This window comes from Bacillus rossius, chromosome 10 (assembly GCF_032445375.1).
Source record: "Bacillus rossius redtenbacheri isolate Brsri chromosome 10, Brsri_v3, whole genome shotgun sequence".
In the NCBI taxonomy this organism is placed as follows: Eukaryota; Metazoa; Arthropoda; class Insecta; order Phasmatodea; family Bacillidae; genus Bacillus; species Bacillus rossius.
In genome coordinates, this window is record NC_086337.1 from 57,124,716 (window position 1) to 57,151,746 (window position 27,031).

The 27,031-nt window shown below is 37.5% G+C and overlaps 2 protein-coding genes across 2 annotated transcripts; both read left to right on the plus strand.

The window, feature by feature from the left end:
• The first annotated feature begins 2,401 nt into the window (after positions 1–2,401).
• LOC134536248 (uncharacterized) lies at positions 2,402–7,491 on the plus strand. The gene is made up of 5 exons (XM_063375943.1): positions 2,402–2,605; positions 3,498–3,630; positions 4,772–4,912; positions 5,284–5,444; positions 7,035–7,491. Exons 1-5 carry the CDS (start codon positions 2,496–2,498, stop codon positions 7,252–7,254), a joined length of 765 nt encoding a protein of 254 aa, XP_063232013.1. The 5' UTR covers positions 2,402–2,495; the 3' UTR covers positions 7,255–7,491.
• Positions 7,492–10,205: 2,714 nt separating this feature from the next.
• LOC134535662 (uncharacterized) lies at positions 10,206–26,127 on the plus strand. Its single transcript, XM_063374855.1, has 5 exons — positions 10,206–10,343; positions 20,011–20,050; positions 21,413–21,474; positions 23,976–24,174; positions 25,784–26,127. The coding sequence occupies exons 1-5, from the start codon at positions 10,302–10,304 to the stop codon at positions 25,822–25,824; spliced, it is 384 nt and encodes a 127-aa protein (XP_063230925.1). The 5' UTR covers positions 10,206–10,301; the 3' UTR covers positions 25,825–26,127.
• The last annotated feature ends 904 nt before the right edge of the window (positions 26,128–27,031 follow it).

Sequence of the window (27,031 nt, forward strand, 5' to 3'; positions counted from 1 at the left end):
CATTTTTCAGAGCTGAAAAATAAAATTGGTAGATATGATTTTATAAGAAGTGTTGCTAATCAGTGCTGTTATTTACAAGACCGTGTTAAACGTTTATTTTGATCCATGAATCACTGTCCACGGAGTGAAAGGACGACTGTATTTCATATTTTAGTTGATTATTGGCTATAAACATGTTTATTTACAAGTAGACAAGTTAAGTTTTAGGCAGATTTATTTTCTTTAGTTTTTTACGCATATGAGTAATTTCAGGACAGTCTAACAAGTATAGTATTTAGGATATCAATGGCCCAAATATTTTAGTATTCCGGTGTATGTAGCTGGCAATAAATTGCATGTGTCCGTTTACGGGTTTGAGTTCCAACCTCGATGCAAAAAAAAAAGATGATATAATCAAAATTACTAAAAAAAGAGAGAGAGATTAGAAAAATAAAAACAACAAAATTACAAATAACTAATATTACATAATTTCTACACTACCACAAGAACAAATACAAGGCAATTACTAGATTTTCTTGATTTCTACAGTCTTCTTAGAAGGCGAAGCGATTCCTTACATGTCTTGACATGTGTTTTCAGGGCAATTCTACATTACAATCGATTAACCAGACACGATCAGTTGGTAGTTAGGCACATCTGTAGCCAGACACGTCTTGGTGTAAGCTCTTCATGTCAAGGTGGTGACCATGCACATCAGATAGGTTGGCCAAACACGTACGTCCAGTCGGTTGATCAGGGCAAATCATCCAGGCAAGGTACGCCCAACCGGTGACCAGACACGTATATTCAGTGGCAAAAAAACGCATGTCCAGCAGGTGGATAAACATGGCCAGTTGGGGGTCAGACACATTGAGTTAATGGCTAGACACGGCCAGTTGGTGGTCAGACACATTGAGTTGTTGGCTAGACACGGCCAGTTAGGGGGTCAGACACATTGAGTAGTTGGCTATACACGGCCAGTTGGGGGTCAGACACATTGAGTCGATGGCTATACACGGCCAGTTGGGGGTCAGACACATTGTGTTGTTGGCTAGACACGGCCATTTGGTGGTCAGACACATTGATTTGTTGGCTAGACACGGCCAGTTGGTGGTCTAACACATTGAGTTGTTGGCTAGAAACAGCCAGTTGGGGGTCAGACACATTGAGTTGTTGGCTAGACAAGGCCAGTTGGGGTCAGACAAATTGAGTTGTTGGCTAGACACGGCCAGTTGGGGGTCAGACAAATTGAGTTGTTGGCTAGACACGGCTAGTTGGTGGTCTAACACATTGAGTTGTTGGCTAGACACGGCCAGTTGGGGGTCAGACACATTGAGTTTATGGCTAGACACGGCCAGTTGGGGGTCAGACACATTGAGTTGTTGGCTAGACACGGCCAGTTGGGGTCAGACAAATTGAGTTGTTGGCTAGACACGGCCAGTTGGGTGTCAGACAAATTGAGTTGTTGGCTAGACACGGCTAGTTGGTGAACACATTGAGTTGTTGGCTAAACACGGACAGTTGGGGGTCAGACACATTGAGCTGTTGGCTATACACGGCCAGTTGGTGGTCAGACATAACCAGTCAGTAGCCAAGAGGTATTTTTTTTTCGATACTCGGCGAACATTTTAAACAGTTAATTGTATAAAATCATGCGCATAGGCCAAGCGTCTCCGAACCAAGAATTATTATTCATCGATGGGCGACCAACATTTTAAACAGGTGTTGTTCAATGTCATGCGTATAGACCAGGCGTCTCCAAACCACGAGGCCAATCATGCCCTGAGCACAGAATTAACTGTGCTCATTCATCGTCAAAAAGGAAGCACATTAACAAAAAGGAAGCACAATTAACGAAAAAAAACAAACACATTTGTACGAAAATTCAACTTGGTAGGATACGATCTCATCAGTATGATACTATCGGTCGCCAATTACAGTAGGATACAATGCCTCTTTGACTCCAACAGTCTTTGGCTCCAACAGTCTTTGGCTACAACAGTCTTTGGCTCCAAAGCTCCAATTTCTCGAATCCTCCAACTGCTCCAATGCTTCAAATGCCAGTGCTCCAGTTCTTCAGATGTTCTAATGTTCCAAGTGCTCCAAAGCTCCAAAAAACGAGGGAAATTCATGAAAAAAAAATCCTGGCGGCTGTAGTCCAAAATACAGCCCACCCATATTTTTTTTAAAACTAATATGACAGTCACTGTCAAGATTGTAACGTGCTTCTAGACCGCCAGAATTAGCAGCGAAAGAAAGTCCCGACATTCAGTCAAATCCCCATCTGTACCATTGTTACATTTAAAGCAAAAAAAATAATCATGTGCACCTGGCCGTACATCGTCATTCGTCACGTGACCGATAAAGCAATTATTGTTTCTCCTTCCAGCCTGGCACTATCGCTCCGTGGCAGACAATGATCGAATAAATTAACAGGTGAAGGATGAAAAATCACCACCTACATCGCGAGCATATCGGACACTTATCTTGAGACTCCCAACGTGCTATATAAAGCAATGGTTATCTGCTGTGGTCTGCTTTCTGCGAACAGTAACGCCATGAAGTTTACTGCCCTGCTGAGCATCTTCGGCGCGTGCGTTATCGCCAGCGCCGTGGTGGAGTGCGGGTAAGTCTCCGGAGGCTGTGGAATGTCCAGGACGTTCTTGGTGTGGTGAGGGTGGTGGTGAGGGTGGTGGTGAGAGTGGTGATGAGGTTGGTGGTGGACATGGTGAGGTATTGGAAACATTTATCGGTTCAGGAAACTCCTCTGTATGCTCAGGCTATCTATCACATGTTCATTGGCTCCTGACTGATGGGACGTTTCGACTGGATTTACGTGGATTCGTTATGTACCATATGTGTCTCATAAGCTCAAAAGCTTCCGAGTTATCTAAGGTTCAATCCCGTAAGCAGCACACAAAAGGCATAACGTTATGAATTATAATTTTCGAGAAGAGCATTCATGAAATTTGCAGTATCTAATTATGATGATTTAAAGATTATAATAACTATAATGATTTTATGACAAAAAAAAATTGCATCACACACAGCTTTATTGGTTCGAAGAAGCAGTTATCTTGAGGCAAAAACGGACATTATGTAAAGCAACATCTTAGATCTGACTCAATGAAGATCAGAACAGATTCTTTCATTTTTTCGGAGTCAGTAAAAGGTGACAGCGTGCAGATAAGCACACTGTCTCTGTATAATAGAAAATTTCGCGAATTTATACGTATTTTGCCTTCTAGACTTCAGTAACGTCGTACTCGTATCACTGATTCAACTGCACTTTCCTTATGAACGACCTTAGAACTTATAATAAATAATAAATTTTACCAAAAATCTGGAGAATCAAGTTATACGTGTTTAAAAAAATTTTGCTTTGGTAAACAAATTACAGTTGGGCAGTGTTCTGAAATGGCACGTGCCCAGTAGCTCGATGGTGATCTGTCTTGTTGACACTCGACATACCACGAGCCCGACTCACCTGGGGTATCGCTCTGGTTCTTCTTCCGCAGACTCATCGCTCCTCGCCTCACGCTCAGCTTCAACTCCATTCTGGACAACCTGATCACGTCCATCCAGAAGAACGCCACCGGTTACGGGGTCAACCCGTACAACATCAAAGACATCAATGACACCTTCCACTTCGTGAGTCCGCGTGCTTTCTTTCGTTTGTGTCCAGACCTGACAGACCTTCCATGGGCCACCTTGGCTATCGGGATCTAGCAGCTTCAGGGTGGTAAAAAACATTTTGATGTTTCGATCAATGCCTCGCGTCAGTTGCCGTGCGGTGCCGCCAGCCAGCTCCGAACCTGGCGCGCGTTGTGGTCTTGTCTGCGTTCGTAACTGTATAAATATAAATATATATTTTTTTTTTAATTCACCCTCTTTTTTAAACCCCCTTCCATCCTCGGGACATCTAATCGAAAATTGTTTCAGACAAAATTTTTAGATAAAAATTATAAAATTAACAAACAATTCGTACGAATTCAATGTTGTGCCTATGAAGGGAGTTATGAATTTTTTTTTCCACCATCCATTGTTTTTTTTTTTTCAACCCCTTGCAGTTATAGTTGTCGTATCAAAGATTTATCCAGACAAAAGATTTTGGTATTACTGCTACGGTTATAATACTCTCAAACGGATGTGGTGTTTTTCGTATTAAGGGAGTTATGGCAATTTTTATGTTCTTCAAAAATCTTCCCTATTTCTACCCCTTTAGTCGAATATTGTCCATTAACGAAAATTTTTACTACTAAATTTTATGTATCAGTTTGGAAGTGATTTGTGAAGTATTGGAGCTGTTATCGTGCCCATAAAATTGTGAAGTTATATAAATTTTTGAGTTAACGACGGTTTTGGGGTCTATGGACCATGAAATGAATAACTAAATAATCAATGTAATTTTTTTCCCGAAGTCGCACTGTGAAAATTGCTACAATAGGTAGAATTTCTTTGAAATCTACCTTAGAAACTGTTGGAGTTGTGAAAAAATAATAATTTTCAGCTGCGTGCCCGAAGATGCCATACAAAAAAAATGAAAAAAATTGTGACCTACACTATAATTTTACATTTCAGCTTTCTCCAAGGGTAGTAAATAGTTTAATATTTCGTTGGTTACGGAACTATTTTAACCCTTTTGTTATTCTTAAATAACAGCACGAGGAACTGTGTGATATGTAGCTCATACAAATCATTCGTTTGTTATATTCTACAGTATTGTAATGTAATTTATTGTTATGTAGAATGTTCTACTAGAGTGCGCTCAGTCGACAGAGATGGTTCGCAGGGACTCCTGAAGGGTGGTCTGTACCTCGACAACGGCAAGATATACGGCATTGACACCATCTTCAGGACTGGCAACGCTTCGGCCGACCTGGAGGGCGGACACGCCACCGTGGATGTGTCACTCGGCTTCAAGGATCTCACGGTAGTACCACCTCACTCACCACTCTCGCCGAGAGACTTAAATCATCTTTATTTTGAATCACCTTTATTTTAGTCTGTTGTGTGAGTGAGTAATGGAAACGTAGTGCTTCAGAAATATATATTATCTTATTTATATACACATGGTAGGGCGTAGAGATATATTTTAGCCTTTTTGTCCACAAGAAAGCATTAAGTGAATCTCATGACTGTTAGATCTTCGCCTGGCCAAACGTCATTTTGGTTTGGGTTCTCTGCCGCTGGAAATGTATTTGGTTTTTGGAGGGAAAACAGTTTCGTTGATCACGGATCGATAATCTTCTAAGGTACGAGATCGGAGCCAGTCACGTGACGGGCGCCTGGAATGTGTTGCAGTACACGATGGACTTCGCGGCGAAGGTGGGGAAGCTGGGCCCGCGAGGCAAGGTCAGCGGCGACATCACCAACCTGTTCGTCGACGTCACGCTGCTGGCCAACATGAAGAACACCTCCGACATCACCGCCAACATACAGAAGTTCAAGCTCACCGACAAGGGGTGAGCTCCTGCCGAGGCGACAGTGCCGCTGCGCTGAGGGACGTAACACGCGTGCAGGAACCAACGCTGCCTGACTGGAGGTCCCGCGTTTCTCTTCCTGCTGCCCCTGCAACTATGGCTCGGAATACTTCTGGGCTTTTCTTTCCCCCTTGGTTTATACCACGTCGGATGAAAGAATGACGTGCCAGAAGTTTCGGCTTGCCATATCGCAGTCGTTCTCGACGACGATGAACAACTGACGGACTGGTCTTCTGGAAAAGTATTCATAAGACCGAGTTGCTATGATTGGCTGATGGTCTGGCCAATCAGTATTTCTACCGAGTAGAAGGTATGTTTATCCAAATATCGGGAATCAGTGACTATCTTTCCTCCTGTACAGAGATTACTGGCCCCGTAAATTACCTTGCCATTAAACCAGGCCTTCAGTTATGCATTGCCCTTCAGTTATTCATTGCCCTTCAGAATGGCTTCAATACGGCAAGCCGAAGGTCGAGAACTTTGTTAGTTCTTCGGATGTGGTCCTGCCTCCCCCCCTCCCCCCACCTTTTTCCCTTTTCCCCAAAAAAATGCCATGTAATAGTTAAAAACTTGAGCCACGAAAGTTTACGATAAAGTTGGCTAAAGATGTTTTGTATGTGGTACAGTTAAAATATTTCACTTTCAATGTACGAATAACACTGTTTGCTAAATATATGGAGGTATTCATAAATTTCACGGATTTATTCGTAAATTTACGGATCCTCAATTTACTGAAGTTCTAACATGAACTCACAATCATCATCTAGTAATATAAAATATATATTTAAAAAATAATTTAAAGCTAATCACTTTTTTTCATCCACATACATGTTTACCCTGCTGACAAGATATCATAGATCTCAAGATCAGTCTGAATTAAGCGATTTATCTATGAAGATCCAGTTATTTGGAATTACGAACAGTGAGGATAATTCTGCTTTTTGTATTGAATTTTGGTTGCTGCTACCTAGTGAACTGCTGTACTTTATTTGTTTATTTTTTCTTTTTAACTTTTTACTTAAGGTTGTGTTATGCGGCGCATTTTTTTTAATGGATGTCGTTTGAGAGGCATTATCTGTAGCACAAATTGTGGATACTGTTAACCAAATTGGTCGTAAACAATAAACATACCTCGGGAGAAATTTTTTCTATGAGATGAGAAACCACAATTCTCCATTCATTTGAGTCAATTAAGTTTCTTATTTTTATTCACTGGCTAGTTCCAAACATTTCATCACATAAATTTGTTTCTTGAATGTTTTTATTTGGCCCTAGTCTATCACCACTTGTGTAGTAACCAATTAGTATTATTATTGTAATTTTTAAACTCCTGCAGATACTGTGAGAGTTCTGGGCTCTTCAAACAGCAATATAAAATCAAGAATCTACAGCCGGTCATTAGGCTATAATACAAATTCATTTACATGCCCAAAAACTGAATCCTTCTCTTCTGATTATTTTCTTTATCAAAAACCACACAAAATTTGGTCTCTCAATAAAGTTCAGCCACTAATCAAATAATATCAATCATTTTGCAATTGGTAATTGGCCTTGACCTTACAAAAATTTCAGGGAGGTGACCGTGCACTTCGACAGCAAGGACCTGATAGCTGAGATGCTGCTGAACACACTCAACGAGGTCGTCACCAAGCTCTTCAAGAACGTCATCTTCGACATGATGGAGAAGGAGGTCGGCAAGCTGGCCAACTCCACCATCAGCAAGATGCACCTCGACATCGACTCGCTCACGGGTCGCTCGGCGACGCGCCTGGCCCATGGCCGCCGTCACTAGGAGCCGCGCGCTCTCTTGTAACCACGCTCTGCTACCATGCCTACCGACCCGAGCCGCCTCGCGCGCGTGTCGTGACACCGGAGACAAACAAGGAGTCTAGTGCGTCAACAGCTATTTTGGCTACACTGGACCGAATTATCCTCGTTTAACTGCACCACCAGGGTGAATATGTATTACAGATGTATTAATCTTTGCTCGTGCACAACGAGTGTCCAAATAAATATGTTTCAACAATAATATTTTGACGTTACTCACCTTTATAACTATCACAAGTATCATAAGACAAACCTCTTTTTTCAGCAGTGTCAGTAAGATGTCTGTAAGTGCCACAGTTTCGGGCTTCAACTGTTCAACTTCAAACGTAATAGTTCTGACAACCAAGATCAACTACAAAACTTTTAATAGATATCGTGACATTGCAGACCCCTGCCCTTCCCAGCTTGATATAGTATTTTTGTGATTAAATATTTTTTTTTTCAGGAAGTCATGATGTCAGCTGATTATATAGTTCAAAGTTATGGCGATCTAGTTTTATATATTTTTTAATTGACATACATATTATTGTCTATTTGTATTTTATTCAAAAATGCAATTTAACTATAGTTTTACTGATTTTCACTTTTTTCCGAGTTTAACCTGGACCCTGAAAGAATTCGAGAAATTTATGGGTGTCTAACCATTGTGAACAGACGATGCTACCACTATAAACTGTTTTACCTGAGAGTTTTTCCAATCTCCAAATTACCACTTATAGCAGTGTCGGCTACCTCACTGTGTAATTTATTCTAAGGAATCCTTTTTCTCTCTCACATAACCTCTCAAGTAGGATTCAGGCCCTTGTGTAGCTTATGATATTTTTTGCTACACTATGGTTTTTTATCTCATCCCCATTACAGAGAAGTGAACATAATGCTTCAAAATTCGATTCAAAGATACTTTTTCTTCTTCTAATGTTCAGGCCACATCTTGCTGAGCAAAACATTAGCTATTTGAAACATACGGCCGTGAATGTAGGCCTATTATCAATAAAATCGACGGTATCAAAATTCTCGTGCATTTATGATAATTGTGGGCTTATGCTCGTTATACGAAGTGCTATATCTCATTCAATATTTTCTCTGCACTTGGCAATTAAAAAAGTAAAATAAAAAAATATAAATTAAATATGTGTTTGCAATGCTTCTTTTAATATCTTCTAAAATTTAAAAGTTACTTTTAATTTGAGAAGGTTGGCATTGTGAACCTTGGTCCTTGGTGGTCCTTGAAATGGTTTTCTTTGACGAATAGAAGACGTAACTACAATAAAACAGCACGTAGCTTATGGTTTAAATGACACGCCACGTTTTGCGGCAGTGTAAAGATGGAGGTTAATTGAGATAAGATTAGATTGGTGGGAACAGCAGGTGGCAAATAGTTGTGATTTAAAGACTGCTGATAACGACGAGCATTGTTGCCTCTGGGCGGAGTTGCGTATAATCACATCAGGCTGAAATGCGCTCCAGCGCCAAGAAGAGATAAACTACGTGTCTTATTATTCCAAGTATTCCGTCAGTCCGGGGTTAGACTTCACAGTCTTACTAGAGATCCATTTCTTTGTTCCTTGACTGCTGACATCATGACGTTTAGTGATAAGCTCATTACAAAAAAAAATCTAAGCCACGGTTATTTCGCGGAGAATTCATTTCACTTCAGGCTAGGATAGGTATATTTATTTAAGCCTTTTTGGAGTGCTCATTGATCGATAGTAAGGTTACATCCTTTGGCGTGAAACTCCTGATTAGGTAAAAAAAAAAATAACTTCCGCTCCTTGCTTGTAACTGGTTCACTGTAGTCAAATGTGCGTCTGGTTTAGTCACAAATTATTTAGATACATGTGTATATGCCTTTCAACCGTGGCTCAAGATCTTAATGTATTTATCAAATATAATTCATGGATGTGTTTCATTACTTTGTAGTTCCTGCTTTGTGCTAATGTTTTTAGTAATTTTTAATGGGACAGGTTTATAACAATTTTTTAATAGCACACCAAACTCATACTTTTTCCATTGAAGTGTTGTATGAGCAGCCATTACCTGAAAATTTGATAATATTATAAAGATAGATATTGAGTATGTATGTACTTTATGAATATGGAAAACAGGTAATTAATTCTGAATAAAAAATAACTTAAAAATATATAAAAAAGAAGAAAAAAATATATAATTAAATATATTCATTCCAAAGCTCTAAAATGTAAATGATTAAAAATACCCTGAATCAGTTTGTTTTCATTGAGACTCTGTTGTGAAAGTCTCCATTGTAATCAGTTTATTTCACTAATTTTTCAGTGAGATGGAAAATTAGTGAAATTTATCTGAGGTGTTCAGGGAGGTACGCTGGTTTATGTACCAATCAGCAACCATCTGTCAGCAGAACCGCCAGTTGTTTACATTTCACAGCTTCATGTTTGGAGGCAAACATGCCATCAAGAGTGACTTACACATACAGGTCACTTCGCACGTGAAATGTTGCAAGAACCATGCACAGGGCTCTTCATGGGCTCGTGCATGTACAGTTCTGGACAAGGAGACAAGAGCGCGGTGTAGAGTCCTCCAAGCGGGGGAGGACAATGCGTCGGTATCGTTGCTGTTTATCATTGTTGGAACTTGGCTGCGCATATTCATGCTTCGTGACAGGAAGAACAGTATTTATCTCCCCCCAACCCCATTTCTGTGCGGAACAACCCCACAATGTCCAGTGGCGTGAGCGAGGTTAACTACGTCGGGAAGGGCAGGGGGGAAAGGGGAGAGAGGCACCGGTTCAACACGCGAACTCTGCCCGAGTATAAAAAATAAAAAAAAATAAACATGACCACGCTTTCAGAGATGGCATATCACACGAGCAGATTGCCGCGCATTCAAGGTTGGCTCAATATAATTAAAAAGTTGCACATTTCCACCCGGCCCGGCCGCCATGTTTTCGAGGCCGGGGAGCTTTAAATAAAGTCGCGGAACGACGGGACAGGTTTCCACGCTCTGGGGCGGCGCGCGAAGAGGTTCCTTGTCGCCATGAAGACAGCAGCTCTTCTCGTTGCCCTGGCCGTCGTGCTGGTGAGTCCCGCCGGCGGAACACCGCATGAAAACAAGTCATGAAAGTCAGAGGGTATCACTTATCACTGGGGTCAGTGCCGGATTTAGGGCCGGTTTTATGACCTCCGGCTAAAGTTCCGGCTAAAATTTAACCGCAGGCTAGCTCTTATTTCGGTTTTATGACTCCCTGTTAACGTCTACCTTCCAGTTAAAGTTCCGGCTAACCTAGCGGGTGGATGAACCGGCCGCTAGCTGCTTAACCGGAGGCTAAGCAACAGAAAATAAAATGGCGATGTATCAGGCGAGGTTAGTTGTTGTTAGTGATGATGACTATTTGAGGAATTCTATTGAATATTTGCAGGATGCGATGGAATAATTTATTACTAAATGTAAAATTCTTCGCTTTCGTCAAAGTTTTATTAAAAATTACATGGCATGAAAGTGTAGTCACGCTTTTCTATTCTCGTCGAGTCGTGTATTATTATTTGACTTTAATTGATCACGAAGTACATAAACGTATGCTATGTATATAAACTTAAATGTTCCTGCTTAAGAATATGTGTAAATAAGTGAATTTTAAAATTGCAAAACGAGGGTTATTATTACCGGTAGGTACCTATAAAATGCGTGTTTTCGTGGAAGTTGTATCTGTGAATTTTTATTCGTAATACAGTGGACATATGCCGGGAATGAAATGCACTTCATACTACTTCAGACGTGGTTATAATTCAATGAATACAATTGAATGTGAAAATAAATGTTACCCAATTATCCCTTCCCTATCTTACAAACCATTAGGTACTTATTATCTACCTGCCACGCAAGTGCAAAACGAAAACAGCACTGGAATTATTCTGTTTACCGTATCCAAGTTTATCCCTTGATCCTATCGGCATGACCCTTTATATGTTGGTCTTGTTTTACATTATACTTGCTGTTTTAATTTAGAATGTTGAAAAATCCTGTACACAACACAAAATACCTAACATATCACGATGCAAACAAATTATGTCAGGTCTTGTAAAAATATATTTCTTTCGTATACATTTTACAATCATAATTATTTCCCCAGTGAATATATCTAGGATCTCTCGACCTACTAAATTAAAACAGCAAGCATCCTATACCACAAACTAATTCCATCAGGATCGGATTAATTTGGATACGTGATACGAAACTATTAGTACAAAAATGAAACCTACACCAGTGAAATGAAAATCGACAAGTATTTTCCCGAGACGGGGTCTATATTATTTGATTATGAAATAAATTTATGAAAAGTGTTCTCTAGCAAAAATGTCATCCCTATTTATTTGTTGGTATAGAATTACTTCGTTAGTTTTGGCTTAATATATAACCTAACAAAATCATGAGTTCCAATACAAGAGTAAAGTTGAAAACACACGGTTTTGAATCGTAAATTGTAATTTTTATGGTTTAATACAAAGCAGGTTTGACGTCAAAGTAGTTTTTGGTTAATTTAATTATATCTGTTGCAAGATAAAGTTCGCGGCATATTTCTTTACTGCAGCTGTAAATATTCCGAATCACAATACAAACAAACAGCTGACTAACATTCTACCAGAAAAAATAACTGTCTTGCAACAAAAGTTACCAAATTTTGTTTTATTTCATTACCAACACACCCATTATTACACCACACGCTTCGTCAGGTTCCGGTTAGCCAACCGCAGGCTAAGTATGGGTCATAATACACCCCTCGTTCGTTAACCGGAGGCTAGCCTTACCTGGAGGCTAGCTAACCTGAGGATTTAGCCGGAGGTCATAATATCGGCCCTAAATCCGGCCCTGACTGGGGTTAATGACCTCGACGATAATCTCTCCGGTTCTCCGTAAAACATCGCCCTCTCTTTGGCTGCAGTCTTTTGAGACGCCCCAACGCAGTGGCCTGTGATTCGACACAGCTTTGACTTGAGGACTTCTCGTTGGCCCAGTGTCCTCCGGGTAAGTTCCGAGCCAATGGCAGCAGCAGTATTGGGAATAACTATTAATTTGAATTTCAACTTATCGTGAAATGAATGTGCGAAATTTTCCTGTCTCTAGGCATGACCCTGTAATAATTTGCTAAATTATAAAAGGAACTCTTAAACGTTTGTAATTTAATTAAGAGCTTCATTTTTCCAAAATATATCTACGAAAGTATCGTGTTTTGATAAGTTTTATTTATATATCACAAAAAGCATATTTTTTACCTTTAAATACCTACTTAAAATTGAGGAAGGTTGTAAGCGGCTAGTAAGTTTTCTACGCCAATTTCCACGTGGAATCACTTCCTAAACAGTTTCCAGTGATTTTCTAAATCACCCGTTTATTCACATAACTGTCCTATATCTTAAATTAGTATTGAAAATATGTGGGGACAAGTGTTCTGATTAATTTAAAGCCTCGTGATGTATATTAGGCATGTGCATATTTTACTGATACTGAATGATACATAGGCCCTATTAGAGGTACGATTACTTAAAGAACTAAAGATGGCACTGAAACGTAATCAAACCACTCTAGTTTCGTACCCTAGCCCTGCAAAAACACTACTTACATAATGAAAGGTTACATTTTAGTTCTTTTCAAGCACTAACTGTTCTTTTATCATTCAAGAATATTACCTTTTAAGTATCCAAGCGACGCAGGAAGACATCGCAACTATGAGCTTTGCACTTGGCCAAGGTTTCGTTAATAACCACGGGTTTGTTTCTTAAAATGCTGTAAAACTTTGCAAATACATACAGAATAGTTTTGGTGATACAAATTTAATTTTACTTTAACTGGAGGAAAAATTACGAAAGTTTTTGATACACCATACTGTATATATTTATTTGTAAATGGAACATAAATATTCATGTTAAATTACAGATATTTTTTTAATTTACACATTTACATGAAAATGTATCACTTCAAAATAGTGTTCACAGTTGTACTGGGTTCGAATTATTACCCGAGAACATCTTCCTCTATGTTGACCCAGTTTCTAAAGTTATTTGCAAACCTTCCATGAATAGATTTTCACTATTAACTGTGCACGTAATAAGCATGATAAAAACAAATTAATGTCCAGGTGTTGAATGTTCGATTATCAATTCCATTGTTTAAATAAATTATGGTTGAACGAAACAATCAATTTAAATGTAAAATTATGCACAAATTTTCGTTACAAATACCCAGTATTATCTCGAAAACCGTATTTTAGATATGTAAAAATAACCATAGCCATGTGTTGTACAAAGTTGTACAAAGTTAATAATATATTTCTTGCAGTATGACGTCGCGTAAATAATAATAAGTTAGATTTTTGTTAACCAAGATTAGAGCGGCTTTATTATATTATCTCTTTTAAGATAAGAACAAAAAAAGTGAAAATACGCGATAATAAAAAACAAAAACATACATATTTCTAATTTAAAAAAAAAAAAACTTCCATACGTTGTGTTCCAATCTCAAACTTTGTCTACACACACAAAACCTTTAATAAACAGTAAAAAAAGCCTGGACGTCGAATTTCGAGTGGAATGGCGGTAAAAAATTCAGGACCAGTTAGATATAATGCGAAATGTGGTAAGTGCAATAGGAATGTCAGAAACGGGATAATATGTGAATTCTGTGACACGTGGTTTCATTTTAAAAGGTGTTGTAATATAAGTGAAATTAATATTCCTACCTCGGAGTGGTATTGTGATAAGTGTATATTAATGGTTGCGCCTGCAAAAGTAAATGAAAGTGTGGATAAACTGCAAGAAGCTGAAGATGATGAAGCTAACTATTCTGAAAATGAAAGTGTTACAGAATCGCTTAGAAAGATTATAGACCTACTTCAAAATGACATTGCAGACCTAAAAGAAGAAAACAAAAAACTCCTTACAGATGGTTTCTGTAGGAAATGCATGAACATTAAAGAACCTAATATTTCTCATATGGCAAAAGATACCATTGGAACTGTCGAGAATAATATACTTGGCTCACTTCAGATGATTATTGAGGTACTTGAAAAAGACTTGATCATTAATAGAGAAGAAAATAATAAATTACTTGCGAAACTGGAACATTTTGAAAAAAGTAGAACTGACGAAGCAGAGTTTTGTTTACCCAAGAGAACAGTAAGGATTAAAGATTTTGAGATGCAAAAAACATATCAAAATAAGACCATCAACAACAGGTATAGTTTATTAAATAATGTAGAAGCTTTTCCACCATTACAAAAGAAAATGTATGTAAAAGTACCATCCTTAGACAACTGTATGAATACTAAGGTAAGAAGTAAAAAAGTGTTGTTGTTTGCTGACAGCCATGGACGTGATGTAGCAGGAAAAATTCTAAATAATGTTAGTGATTGTACTGTAAACGGTATTGTTAAACCAAATGCTCATCTGCGTATTGTAACAGAAGGGCTCATACAAAACTGTGAGAAGCTCACTAATAAGGATACTGTCATAATATTAGGTGGTGCAAATGATGTGGCAAAAAATGAAGGTAATGAAGTAATTACCACGTTAAAAAGAAATTTATTTAAATTAGGACATGTCAATGTTATTGTTGTAAACCTACCACATAGATACGATCTTATTGATGACTCTTGTGTAAATGTGGAAACAAAAAAGGTGAACCAAAATATTAGCAAACTTTGTAGTTCTTTTAAGAATGTTACAGTAATTGACGTAAATAACCTGACTCGGGAAAATCATACTCATCATGGCCTCCATTTAAATGGTAGAGGCAAAGATCGCCTTGCTAATGAGATTAGAAAAATTATAATGCATGAACAAAATAGTGCTCAATGCTTTGTAAATCTTAAACCACTTGCCTTGGGTTGGCATCAGTTCCCAAGTCAGGAAAACTTTTAGAGGGCCCCTTGCAATGTATGGATATGAAGGGGCCAACTATGTTAAAACCTAATTCAAAACCTATGTTTAAACCTATGTTAAAATCTATGTTAAAACCTATGAAATCGCATCTACAAAAATTATCAATATTTCATCAAAATGTATGTAGTATATTTAATAAAAAACCTAATTTAGAACATTTGCTATGTCTTTATAAATTTGATATTGTTTGTTTTTCCGAGCACTGGCTTGAACATAATGAACTTGACTATTGTTTTTTTTTATGGTTATAACTTAGCTTCTTGTTATTACAGAACTATTAGTAAAGGTGGGGGTGTTTGTATTTATACTCTAAAAAATATTGTGAACAAGATCATTGATATATCTGAATACTGCTTTGATAAAATAATTGAATGCTGTTGTATATCTATAAACTCAATACATAGCTGTATTGTTGGTATATACAGACCCCCCAGATTTTGTCATTTTGAATTGTTTTTAAATTATTTTGACTTAATTTTAAAAAAAGTTCTAAGGATACAAAAATATGTGATAATATGTGGTGATTTCAATATTAATTTTAATGAGGAAAATAACACAAACAATAAATTTTTTTGTCTACTTAGGCAATATGGTATACATAGAACGATACTTACCCCTACAAGAATTGGCAATACAATTAATACATGTATCGATAATATTCTTACTAATATTAGATGTAGCCCTAGTACTTTGTTTGCAGAAACTATTGATACTGCTATTTCTGATCATTTGGCTCAACATATAATATTAAAATTAAGTGACACTGAACTTAGATCTAATGATAATTCCACTACTCATTTACTGAAAAGATTGTTTAAACTTGATACAATAGATATTTTTTTGTAATGAGATTGCACTTGTATTGTGGGAAGAAATCTATAACACTTGCAATCCCAATAAGGCATATAACTTGTTTATAAATACATTTTTACTTTATTTTAATCAATACTTTCCCTATTTATGGATAAGCATTAACAATAAGTCCTCTCCTTGGATTAATAGTGATCTTGCCTCTGGATTTGAAATTTTAAATCATTATAAGGAGAAGCTTCTCCGCAACAAAAATTCATACATTCGAGATGATTATAAAAAATTTAAAAAACAATTTAATAAATCTGTTATAGATGCTAAAAAATTTTATATTGAATGTAAACTGTTATCTTCCACCAATAAAAGTAAAACAATGTGGCAAATAATTAATAATGATATGAAATGTTTCAATAATAAACATAACATTTCTTTAATTGATGATGATAATAATACAATCACTGACAGTTTCCAAATTGCTAATAAGTTTAATGCCTATTTTACGGAAATTGCATCCTCTTTAATAAAAAACAATTCAACCATTATAAATACAGGAATATCACCTAGAATACTTGATATTCATTTGCATTTGCATTCAATGTACCTAACACCAGTAGATGAAAATGAAATTACTCAAATAATAAGAGGTATGAAAAATAAAAATTCTGTTGGTCTTGATGATGTTCCTATTTCTGTAATAAAATCATGTGCAGAACACATTAAAAAGCCCCTTGTCTATATATTTAATAAATGTTTAGAAAATGGCATATTTCCTGATAGGCTCAAAATAGCGAAAATTATTCCACTACATAAAAAGGGTGATACTACCTGCATTAATAATTATAGACCAATTGCTTTATTACCAAATTTTTCAAAAATTCTTGAAAAGATTATATTAAAACGGTTGCTTTCATTCTTAAATTGTTATAATATAATTACCAGTAATCAGTATGGTTTTGTTAAAGGCAAGTCAACGGAACAAGCATTGTTCACTCTACTCAATAGTATTTATTCTCATTTAGATAATAAAGTCTTGACAGCTTGCATATTTGTAGATTTAACCAAAGCATTTGATTGTGTAAGCCATGATATTTTATTAGAAAAATTAAGTAAATATGGTATAAGAGGTGTTGCAAACAATATTATAAAATCTTATTTATCAAATCGTTCACAAATTACTAGTATTAATGTGACTTATAATAATATTACCACTACTTCTAGGTCAAAAATTTTGAAAATTGGTATTGGTGTTCCCCAAGGTTCAATTCTCGGTCCACTTTTGTTTTTGCTTTTTATTAATGATTTACCTTTGTTTCTAGATTATGGCCAGACTATCATGTTTGCAGATGATACCTCCATTATAGTAACAGGCCAGACTTTACAGGAACTACAAAAAAGAATTTCCATAACCCTCAACCAAATGCAAACTTGGTTTACTGATAATAGACTGATTCTAAATATTCAAAAATCTTCTATTATATATTTTAACTCTCAAATAAATAGATTAAATAATATTGAAGTGACTATTGGCAATAATATTCTTAATACTGTAAAAACAGCAAAATTACTGGGACTGAATCTTGATGAGAATCTAAATTGGACTAATCATATATCTTTTCTGTGTCGTAGACTTAGTTCTCTTTGTTTTGCCATAAAAACTATTAATACTGTAACTTCACATAAAGCAGTAATTGCTATGTATTATGCAAACATATATTCAATAATGAGATATGGTGTTATTTTTTGGGGAAATTCCTTAAATTGGCTAAAGATATTTAAGCTTCAAAAACGGGTTATTAGAATTATTTATAATCTTAGTAAGACAGATTCTTGTAGACCTATTTTCCTGAATAACAAACTCTTAACATTTCCAGCCATTTATATATATTCGGTTGTCATTTATGTAATTCAAAATATTAAGTATGTAAAGAATAATGAAATACATAATCACTTTACCAGATCCATTTATAAGAATCACATTCCTTTTCATTCAACAAAAAAATACGAATTGAACCCTTTTTACATGGGCCTTAAACTAATAAATGTTCTACCGATATCCCTGTTAAATACAGCATCCCAATCACATACCATATTTAAACGACATCTCAAAGATTACCTACTACGAATAGCTCCATACTCTGTTAATGAATTCCTCAGTGCATCTACATAAATTGCTGCATTGTTTTTTATTATCATTTTTTATTGTAACATATATTATTGTGTTATAATGTATTTTTTTTTATATTGTTTTGTTAGTGTATTATGATGTTGTATTTTATTTATAATGTTACTGACAAAACCTGGACATATGTACTGTCAAATATAGGACGCTAATAAATGAAATGAAAAAAATGAAAGTACTACAATCTACATATTTCTTGGGAACTAGTTTCGTAAGGATTTTTTTGTAAAAGTACTAAATTTTCTTCTGTTTAGGTAAGGTATTAATATTACTACAGAGGCACATGTTTATCTAAAATATCATTTAATTGATAAAATAATTAAAATAATGAAAGCATTACAGGTAAGTGGAAGCGGGGAAGAGTTAACCTTGCAGTGTAATGGCTACGGAACAATAATTTCCTGTGAACACGTTTTCGTGACGTGTAGCCTGCACGCTCTCTCGCGCCACACTGGCGCTTCCTGTCGTGTGCGAGAGGAATCACAGACACCAGCCCTTTCTGGGATCCCCTCATAACGTAGCAAGTCACAGCTTAGGATTATCGAATAACACCACATAACTTAGAACTGTCATAAGTAAGAAAGCCATTGCTAAGCACATGTATGTCTGTAGAAGAAAATTACAAAAAAAAAAAACACAAATAAAAAAAACACAAATTAAGCAAAAAATTGCTGTTGTCAGGATATAAACACCACACAATACTCCACAACAGGAATATGGCCAATAAACAAAGAAAAACAAAGGAAAATGGACTAACAGAACGAAAAAAAAACCACAAATGATGACAGCACAAAAATACCGAACCCAAAAAATTCAGCACAACAGTTGAAACGAGACAAAAACACAGGAAAACGAAAAGACGAAACAAACACAATAGTTTTCCAAAAACAGAAGAGAACGAAAAAAATACCACAAAGCTTACATCAAGTCATGCACTCCCATTGCACAAATCTTTCAAAGATAATATAAGTAAGAACGACCATAACTTAGAAGAAAAACATAACTTAAAAACACACAAATTGGAAACATCGTAATTAAGAATGTCATAACTGGGAACATCACAACTTAGAAACACGCAACTTACAAATATCGCAACTTAGAAACACACAGCTCAAACTGTTATGACTTAGAAACACGTAACTTAGAAACACACACAACGCCAAAACACACAAGTCAGAAAATTCTATCTTGTGTGTTTCTAAGTAATGAGAGCCCTCCGGCTTATCACACTAGCTGCTGATGTGTCTTGTCTACTGGGTGAGGTACCTGCACAGAACCTGATTTGGGATCTCACCCCTAGAGCGTTCTTTTGCCAACAGAATTATCAAGAAACACATTGCGATGTAAGACTGTTTCAGGTAATAACATCTTACGGATTTTTGTTAGAATTTCTGCGCTGGACGTGATCAGCAGATTGCGTAGCCTCTAAGTATAACTGTGGAGTAATTAAGGTATAAATTTACATTTTCTTTTACAAATTTGCGGATCGCTTGTGGTTTCAGATGTAAGCACGCGAGAACGTGATTGCATAAATTTCATAATTTTTGCAGGTCATGAGCCAATCTCAGATACGTAATTATGTACGACGGAAATATTTTTATTTCATTCTTATGATGTGGTTTGAAAAGACATTCAGTAGTAACTGGAGACACATTTGAGGCATTTATTACCGACCAGAGATTGTAAACAATAATGTTGGTAAGTTTTTTCTTAGATAGGTTTTTGTCTGTATTTGCAAAATCTATTTCGTGTCTCCTTATCCATTCACGAGAACAATTAATCTCGTCTAATTAACTCTTACTAGTGTAATGTTTTGTTGCAGGTTCCCATTTTCGCAAACCCAAGTCTTCAAAGACGGGAAAGTGAGTATGCACAGTCTAAAATTAAATATTCACCAACACAATGAGAAGACTCATTTTACATAGGGGACAACCTCGTATAAAATATTGCTAATAAATCTGGAGTGGCCCAAAAACCTCACCAGTACAGACTTCACAATTTTGACTGATGTTTAACCAAAACGCAAATTAGCATAGTCTTTAGTCAGGCGACTGATAGGTAACTGATTGCAATACTAATACTTTATTCGGGGACGAGATTTTCTTCAAGCATTTTCCAGGTAATTCGCGCTGTAAGATTGAATTTACGGTGCTGTGTATGCTTCAACAACTATGGTATGCTTATCTTCTGCTGTCGCGGACAGAGAGAGATAGTGCATCACCTATACTGTTTTGCTCACAATTCGTTCAGCATAGTTTCCTCTGTTGGTTACTGAATTAAGTCCACGTCAAATAAACTGTGTACATCTTACAAGGGGAGCTGGGGTAGCTTCCAAACAAAGCTGGGGTAGCTTCCATAAGAAGCTGGGGTAGCTTCCAAAAGAAGCTGGGGTAGCTTCCAAAAGAAGCTGGGGTAGCTTCCAAAAGTAGCTGGGGTAGCTTCCAAAAGAAGCTGGGATAGCTTCCAAAAGAATCTGGGGTATCTTCCAAAAGAATCTGGGGTATCTTCCAAAAGAAGCTGGGGTAGCTTCCAAAAGAAGCTAGGTATCTTCCAAAAGAAGCTGGGGTAGCTTCCACAAGAATCTGGGGTATCTTCCAAAAGTAGCTGGGGTAGCTTCCAAAAGAAGCTGGGGTAGCTTCCAAAAGTAGCTGGGGTAGCTTCCAAAAGAAGCAGGGATAGCTTCCAAAAGAATCTGGGGTATCTTCCAAAAGAATCTGGGGTATCTTCCAAAAGAAGCTAGGGTAGCTTCCAAAAGAAGTTGGGGTAGCTTCCACAATAATCTGGGGTATCTTCCAAAAGTAGCTGGGGTAGCTTCCAAAAGAAGCTGGGGTAGCTTCCAAAAGAAGCTGGGGTAGCTTCCAAAAGAAGCTGGGGTATCTTCCAAAAGAAGCTGGGGTATCTTCCAAAAGAAGCTGGGGTATCTTCCAAAAGAAGCTGGGGTATCTTCCAAAAGAATCTGGGGTATCTTCCAAAAGTAGCTGGGGTAGCTTCCAAAAGAAGCTGGGGTAGCTTCCAAAAGAATCTGGGGTATCTTCCAAATGAATCTGGGGTATCTTCCAAAAGTATCTGGGTTAGCTTCCAAAAGAAGCTGGGGTAGCTTTCAAAAGAAGCTGGGGTAGCTTCCAAAAGTAGCTGGGGTAGCTTCCAGGGGTAGCGCGAGTGCAGAAAGTATTAGCCACGCTCTTTTATCGCTTGTCGGCATTCTTGTGTTGTGTGTGTTGCAGGACGTCAAGTGCTTCTGGAGAGATTGGGGAGACTCTACAAGGAGCAGGCAGTTGTGAGTGGCGTAAGTGCAGCGAGGCAGCCAAGCATGTACACTATAAGCATGTGCCTGCAGGGGCGTAGCCAGGATAGTCCCCTGTTCCCCTTTCTTACACGGTTAAAATAAGATAGCATAACACATCTATAGTAACCCAGCTTAGTAAGGTTCCAGAGATATTATTTTGTAAGGATTTTTTTTACACTTATTGGGCTATATTGATGTGTATCCTCCCCATCATAGCCCGATATGCATCAAACACACTTGCGGCAGGAATTGTGTTTAAAAGTAGTCTATATATAATTCCGGTTTGCATGAGTGTTTTTGTAAGCATTTCTTTCATACAAACTTGACACGAGAGTTTCGTGTATTTAATAATACGTATTTTAGATTTTCTTGAATAAATTCTTCAAATATTTAGCTTGAGAACAAGATAATAAAACAATTAAATAAAAACCAAAACATAAAAAAAAGTGTGCAGTTATATTTTTCTCATCCCAAATCATTGCTTTAATTTCTGTGTGTAAACGTTGGAATTATAAACGTCCACTATCCCCCGGGATTTTAGTGCGACAATAAATTTTATTTTAAAATTTAGTTATAAAGAAAAGTTACTCATAAAAAATTATACCATGGATTAACCGGACCTTTTCTTCACAAAGTCTTGGCTGCAGTCTTGAAGCCTTGGCGGCAGAACACTCTGTCTCACAAAAACGTAATTGTTCAGTGGAGTAGTTCGTATCTTTATTTCAGTTTCACTTTATAAACTTCTTTTAGTGGCAGTATTACCATTTATGATCCAAAAAATTGAAGTTTGAAAATAACAACTTTCAATAAAGGTATTTTGATCATACATTCATTGCATGATAGTGGACATGGTTTCATATGCCTCAGCTTAATATTTTACGGTAACCATTTGACATTAGATCTGTTGACATATGTAGATCAATAAACCGTGTTACACTGAGGTTGCAATAATGGTAAGAAGTGTATTTTAAACAAAAATTGACCATAGTGTCTTATGTTTTTAATGCATATATATGTGCGTTCGTGTGTGTATGTGTGTGTGATTATGTCTGATTAGGGTGAACAGGCATGTGTAATGATAAAGTGTATTTATTTTTTCTACGGTTTTAACAAGTTCTCGAGGTTTCGTTAGTAAGTACTCAACGGCGGTTCGTGTTAGTTCGTGTACAAAGCATGTGTACTGTTTGCTGGAATATTGAAGATGTTAGTGAATTTACGATGGTCTCTAACAAGTGAATATCTTTGCTAGTGAACCCAAAATTATCCAATGTTTGGTTGTACTCGGTTCGAGCTGGGCGGTCCGCCGCGACCCCTGATATGTGCTGCCCGGTAGGAGGATGATGCTTGAGACGGTGACACAGGACAACGACGGAATGCCCCGGGAAAAACCAAATAGCTCCCTATTCCCGCCGGTTGGTGATCTTCGGACGTCCTGCGCCTTAGCTGGAGGCGTGTGGTCAGCAGTAACTGCAGCAGTAGCAGTATCAGCAGTAGTATCAGCAGCAGTAACTACATCAGTAGCAGTATCAGCAGTAGTATCAGCAGCTGTAACTGCAGAAGTAGCAGTATCAGCAGTAGTATCAGCAGCAGTAACTGCATCAGTAGCAGTATCAGCAGTAGTATCAGCAGCTGTAACTGCAGAAGTAGCAGTATCAGCAGTAGTATCAGCAGCAGTAACTACATCAGTAGCAGTATCAGCAGTAGTATCAGCAGCAGTAACTGCAGCAGTAGCAGTATCAGCAGTAGTATCAGCAGCAGTAACTGCATCAGTAGCAGTATCAGCAGTAGTATCAACAGCTGTAACTGCAGAAGTAGCAGTATCAGCAGTAGTATCAGCAGCAGTAACTGCATCAGTAGCAGTATCAGCAGTAGTATCAGCAGCTGTAACTGCAGAAGTAGCAGTATCAGCAGTAGTATCAGCAGCAGTAACTGCAGCAGTAGCAGTATCAGCAGTAGTATCAGCAGCAGTAACTGCAGCAGTAGCAGTATCAGCAGTAGTATCAGCAGCAGTAACTACATCAGTAGCAGTATCAGCAGTAGTATCAGCAGCTGTAACTGCAGAAGTAGCAGTATCAGCAGTAGTATCAGCAGCAGTAACTGCATCAGTAGCAGTATCAGCAGTAGTATCAGCAGCTGTAACTGCAGAAGTAGCAGTATCAGCAGTAGTATCAGCAGCTGTAACTGCAGAAGTAGCAGTATCAGCAGTAGTATCAGCAGCAGTAACTGCATCAGTAGCAGTATCAGCAGTAGTATTAGCAGCTGTAACTGCAGCAGTAGCAGTATCAGCAGTAGTATCAGCAGTAGTAACAACAGTAGTATCAGCAGCAGTAACTGCAGCAGTAGCAGTATCAGTAGTAGTAGCAATGTTAGTAGCATCAGTAGAGGGAACAGCAGTGGAATAAATGGCAGAAGCAGTACCGGTAGTAGCAGCAAAGAGACTTCATGACTGGCGTGGACGTGAGGGCACGGTGGGCATGATTGCGCGTGTGTCTGTTCCGCAGCGCGCCAAGAGGGACTTATTGGCCGGCATGAACATGCAGGACGCGATGGGCATGTTCGGCTCCATATTGACGGATACCATGGCCACAGCGGACGAGAAGAAGAAGGAGGCGGAGGAGAAGGGAGAAGACGGGAATAGCGCGTTCCAGAAGAGCATGATGACAGATTTAAAAGAGAACTTTGAAATGATTTCAGGCATGAGTAAGTATCGTGCGAGATTGTCCAATTACGAATTCCATGATTCTGGCAAAAACACACTTCCTTAAAGTTTTTTTTCCACAGTTTTTCCTACACAGAAATTTTAATTTGGTTATATTTTAAAAAATGCCCCAGGAAACCGGTTACACCAAATTTGAAAACCTGCAAAAATTTTATTGTACGTTTTTACAATACATCGCAATGTCCTATTTTGCATTTATGTATGAAACATTGTTTAAGAAACAATAGTGAATAGTTGTATATAAATATACGTCCTGCGCGTGAAGTCGGAGTGTGTTGTTGGTGTCGGTATCCGTCATCTTGAATTGCAACGTCACAGCGATTATCTTGTACGACTTTGACCTTTGACCTTGACTTTTAACATTTACCAAAAATTCACCAAAATGCGCCAAACTTTCCAGTTTTTTAGGATGATAAATTCTCCCCTAAAAATCTAGGGAAAAAAATCGGAAAAATACATATGTATTTACATATTTTGAGGGGTAAATGCCTGTTTTGAGGGGAAATTTACCGTTTTTAGTCGTCAAATATTATGCCGTGGCTTGAAAAGTCCTCAAAGCAACTTTAGGTCCGCATCTACAAGCCACAAAAAGCGCCGATGTCTTGACCTTGACAATTAGGATGCAATGGTTGCCATTTTGAATTGTTACATAACCATTGCAATTATCGTTACGGTCGCCATCTTGAAAATCCTTATTTTTTATGCTAGGAAATCGGGAAAAATCTTAAAATTTATAAAAATATATAATTAATATTTAAATTATAAACATTCTGCCAATTTGGATTACGATGTAAAGATGAACGATGACGTCGATGCTAGGACATTTGGCCAATTTTGGTGAATTTTTGGTCAATGTTTAGTAATTTTGAGTCATTATTGGCAAATTTTGAAGGTCAAGGTCATACAAGATGGCCGCCATGATATCACAATCCAAGATGGCGGATACCGACACCAACAACACACTCCGACTCCAGGTGCAGGACATACATTTATATACATCTGTAAATATTGCTTGCTATGCTTACGAAAATAGGCGCATAATTTTAATTTTTAGTATGATTCACACAGGCATAATATTTTTTTCACCATGGAAAATATGATCGAGTATTCAACAGCTGAACTTTATTTTATGTTAATAATCTTATTAGTGTGCGCAGTTGAAAATCTGTAAATAACGTAGTTATTATGACCACACAAATAATAAATGGCCAGGAAAGAATCCAAACCAAGTATTACTGAATAATTTTTATTTAGCGATACATTGGCTCATTTATATGAACAAATGTACAAATATCTGTAATTTTACGTGGTCATTTCAGTCCATTTGCAAAACTTATAATTACAGTGTACATTCGTCCCGAAACCAGAATAGCACAAGAGCTGAACACTTACGCGATTGTTTAAATTTCAGGTAGGACTTTAATTACCGGTATGTGCGTGGTGTTTGTAACCCGACCGTCGTTTACATAGCATAACACGCAGCACTCTGGGCTGCAGTGAATAAGGCCGTTTTATTGAATGTATTCAATGTGAAGTTAGGAAAAAAAAGTACCACAAATATCGTTTGATACTGTGATCTACTGTTTGCAGTAAACCCGCCAAAAGAAGAGGAAGAAGAGGAGAAGAAATGAGAGTCCCATATTTGAAGTACCGGAGAAAAAAATATTTAATTTTTAACGTAATTTATGGTCGATAAGACACGGTGGACTACCCAGCGGCCATACAAATAAAGAAATTGATGTAGTAAATGTTTAAGTATTGAAAATTTGTAATTGTATTATTTGCAGTTATAGTTAAGTGATTAAATAAATTTCCTGCTAATTGTTACGTTTTCATTTACGATTCAACTTGTTTCGGATATTTCTGATTTGCTCGTGCTATTGATCCTAACTATGCTGTACGTAAATGAAATATACAAATTTTATACTAAGAAATTCATTTATTTATGTAGGTGTTGGTGTGTGCATGTATGTGTAGCAAGCTAATTTACGAAACGTTCATATTTAAAGTTAATTTTATGTCTGGAAGAAGTGTAGCTGGGTTAATGGAAAAATGTTGGTTTAGCCAGTTTCTTTAAATCTCGTGTAATCAAGGGTAAAGAGAGAGATTTATTAATCAGAAACCAGCCAGCAGGTGTTGAGTTTATTCCTTGTGTATATTTTAGATGTTAACATTTTTGAAAAAAAAAAAACTTTAACCTATTTGTATTATGTATTTACTGATATGTTCGAGTGAATCCACAGTACCTTTCAACATGCTGTAGATATATTCTGCCTTCCACAGACGTTAGATAAAACAGCGGCAGCAATCCCATTTCCCGAGTTAAATCTGTGACGATGTCTTTCCCTCGTCACAGCTTAGTAATGTAAACAAGGCAGCAAGCATCATGAGAAATTTCATAGCATTATAAGGAACAGATTTTATTTCCCCACCCCCACTTCGCAAGGAATCCAATGAGAGTAGAAGTTGATATTTCGCAGTAAACCAACTCGACCACCAGATTGCCTCTGAAGTCCAACACATAATTTAATAAGTAGTTTGCTGACACTCCTAATATTACTCTGACAAAGCGAAATGAGCAAAATTAAGAAACGAATGCTTTCAAATCGGTCAAGGAGCCTGAAAAATTGCCGTCAAAGTCATACAAGATAATCTCTGTGACGTTTGCAATTCAAGATGGCGGACACCGACACCAACAACACACTCCGACTCCATGCGCAGGACGTGCAGTCAGGGGCGAAGCCGGGGGGGGGGGGGGGGTTAGGGTTTCTAACCCCCCCCCCCCCTTAGCCAAAATTTTTTTCTTATCTGAAAGCAGGTTAGCTAAAAGCCTGGGTG

Coding starts and splice junctions, on each gene's coding strand:
- LOC134536248 (XM_063375943.1), top strand. CDS start 2,496: ATGGTTATCTGCTGTGGTCTGCTTTCTGCGAACAGTAACGCCATGAAG. Junction 2,606..3,497: donor AGCGCCGTGGTGGAGTGCGG/GTAAGTCTCCGG, acceptor CTTCTTCCGCAG/ACTCATCGCTCCTCGCCTCA. Junction 5,445..7,034: donor TTCAAGCTCACCGACAAGGG/GTGAGCTCCTGC, acceptor CAAAAATTTCAG/GGAGGTGACCGTGCACTTCG.
- LOC134535662 (XM_063374855.1), top strand. CDS start 10,302: ATGAAGACAGCAGCTCTTCTCGTTGCCCTGGCCGTCGTGCTG. Junction 20,051..21,412: donor AAGTCTTCAAAGACGGGAAA/GTGAGTATGCAC, acceptor TGTGTGTTGCAG/GACGTCAAGTGCTTCTGGAG. Junction 24,175..25,783: donor TGAAATGATTTCAGGCATGA/GTAAGTATCGTG, acceptor TACTGTTTGCAG/TAAACCCGCCAAAAGAAGAG.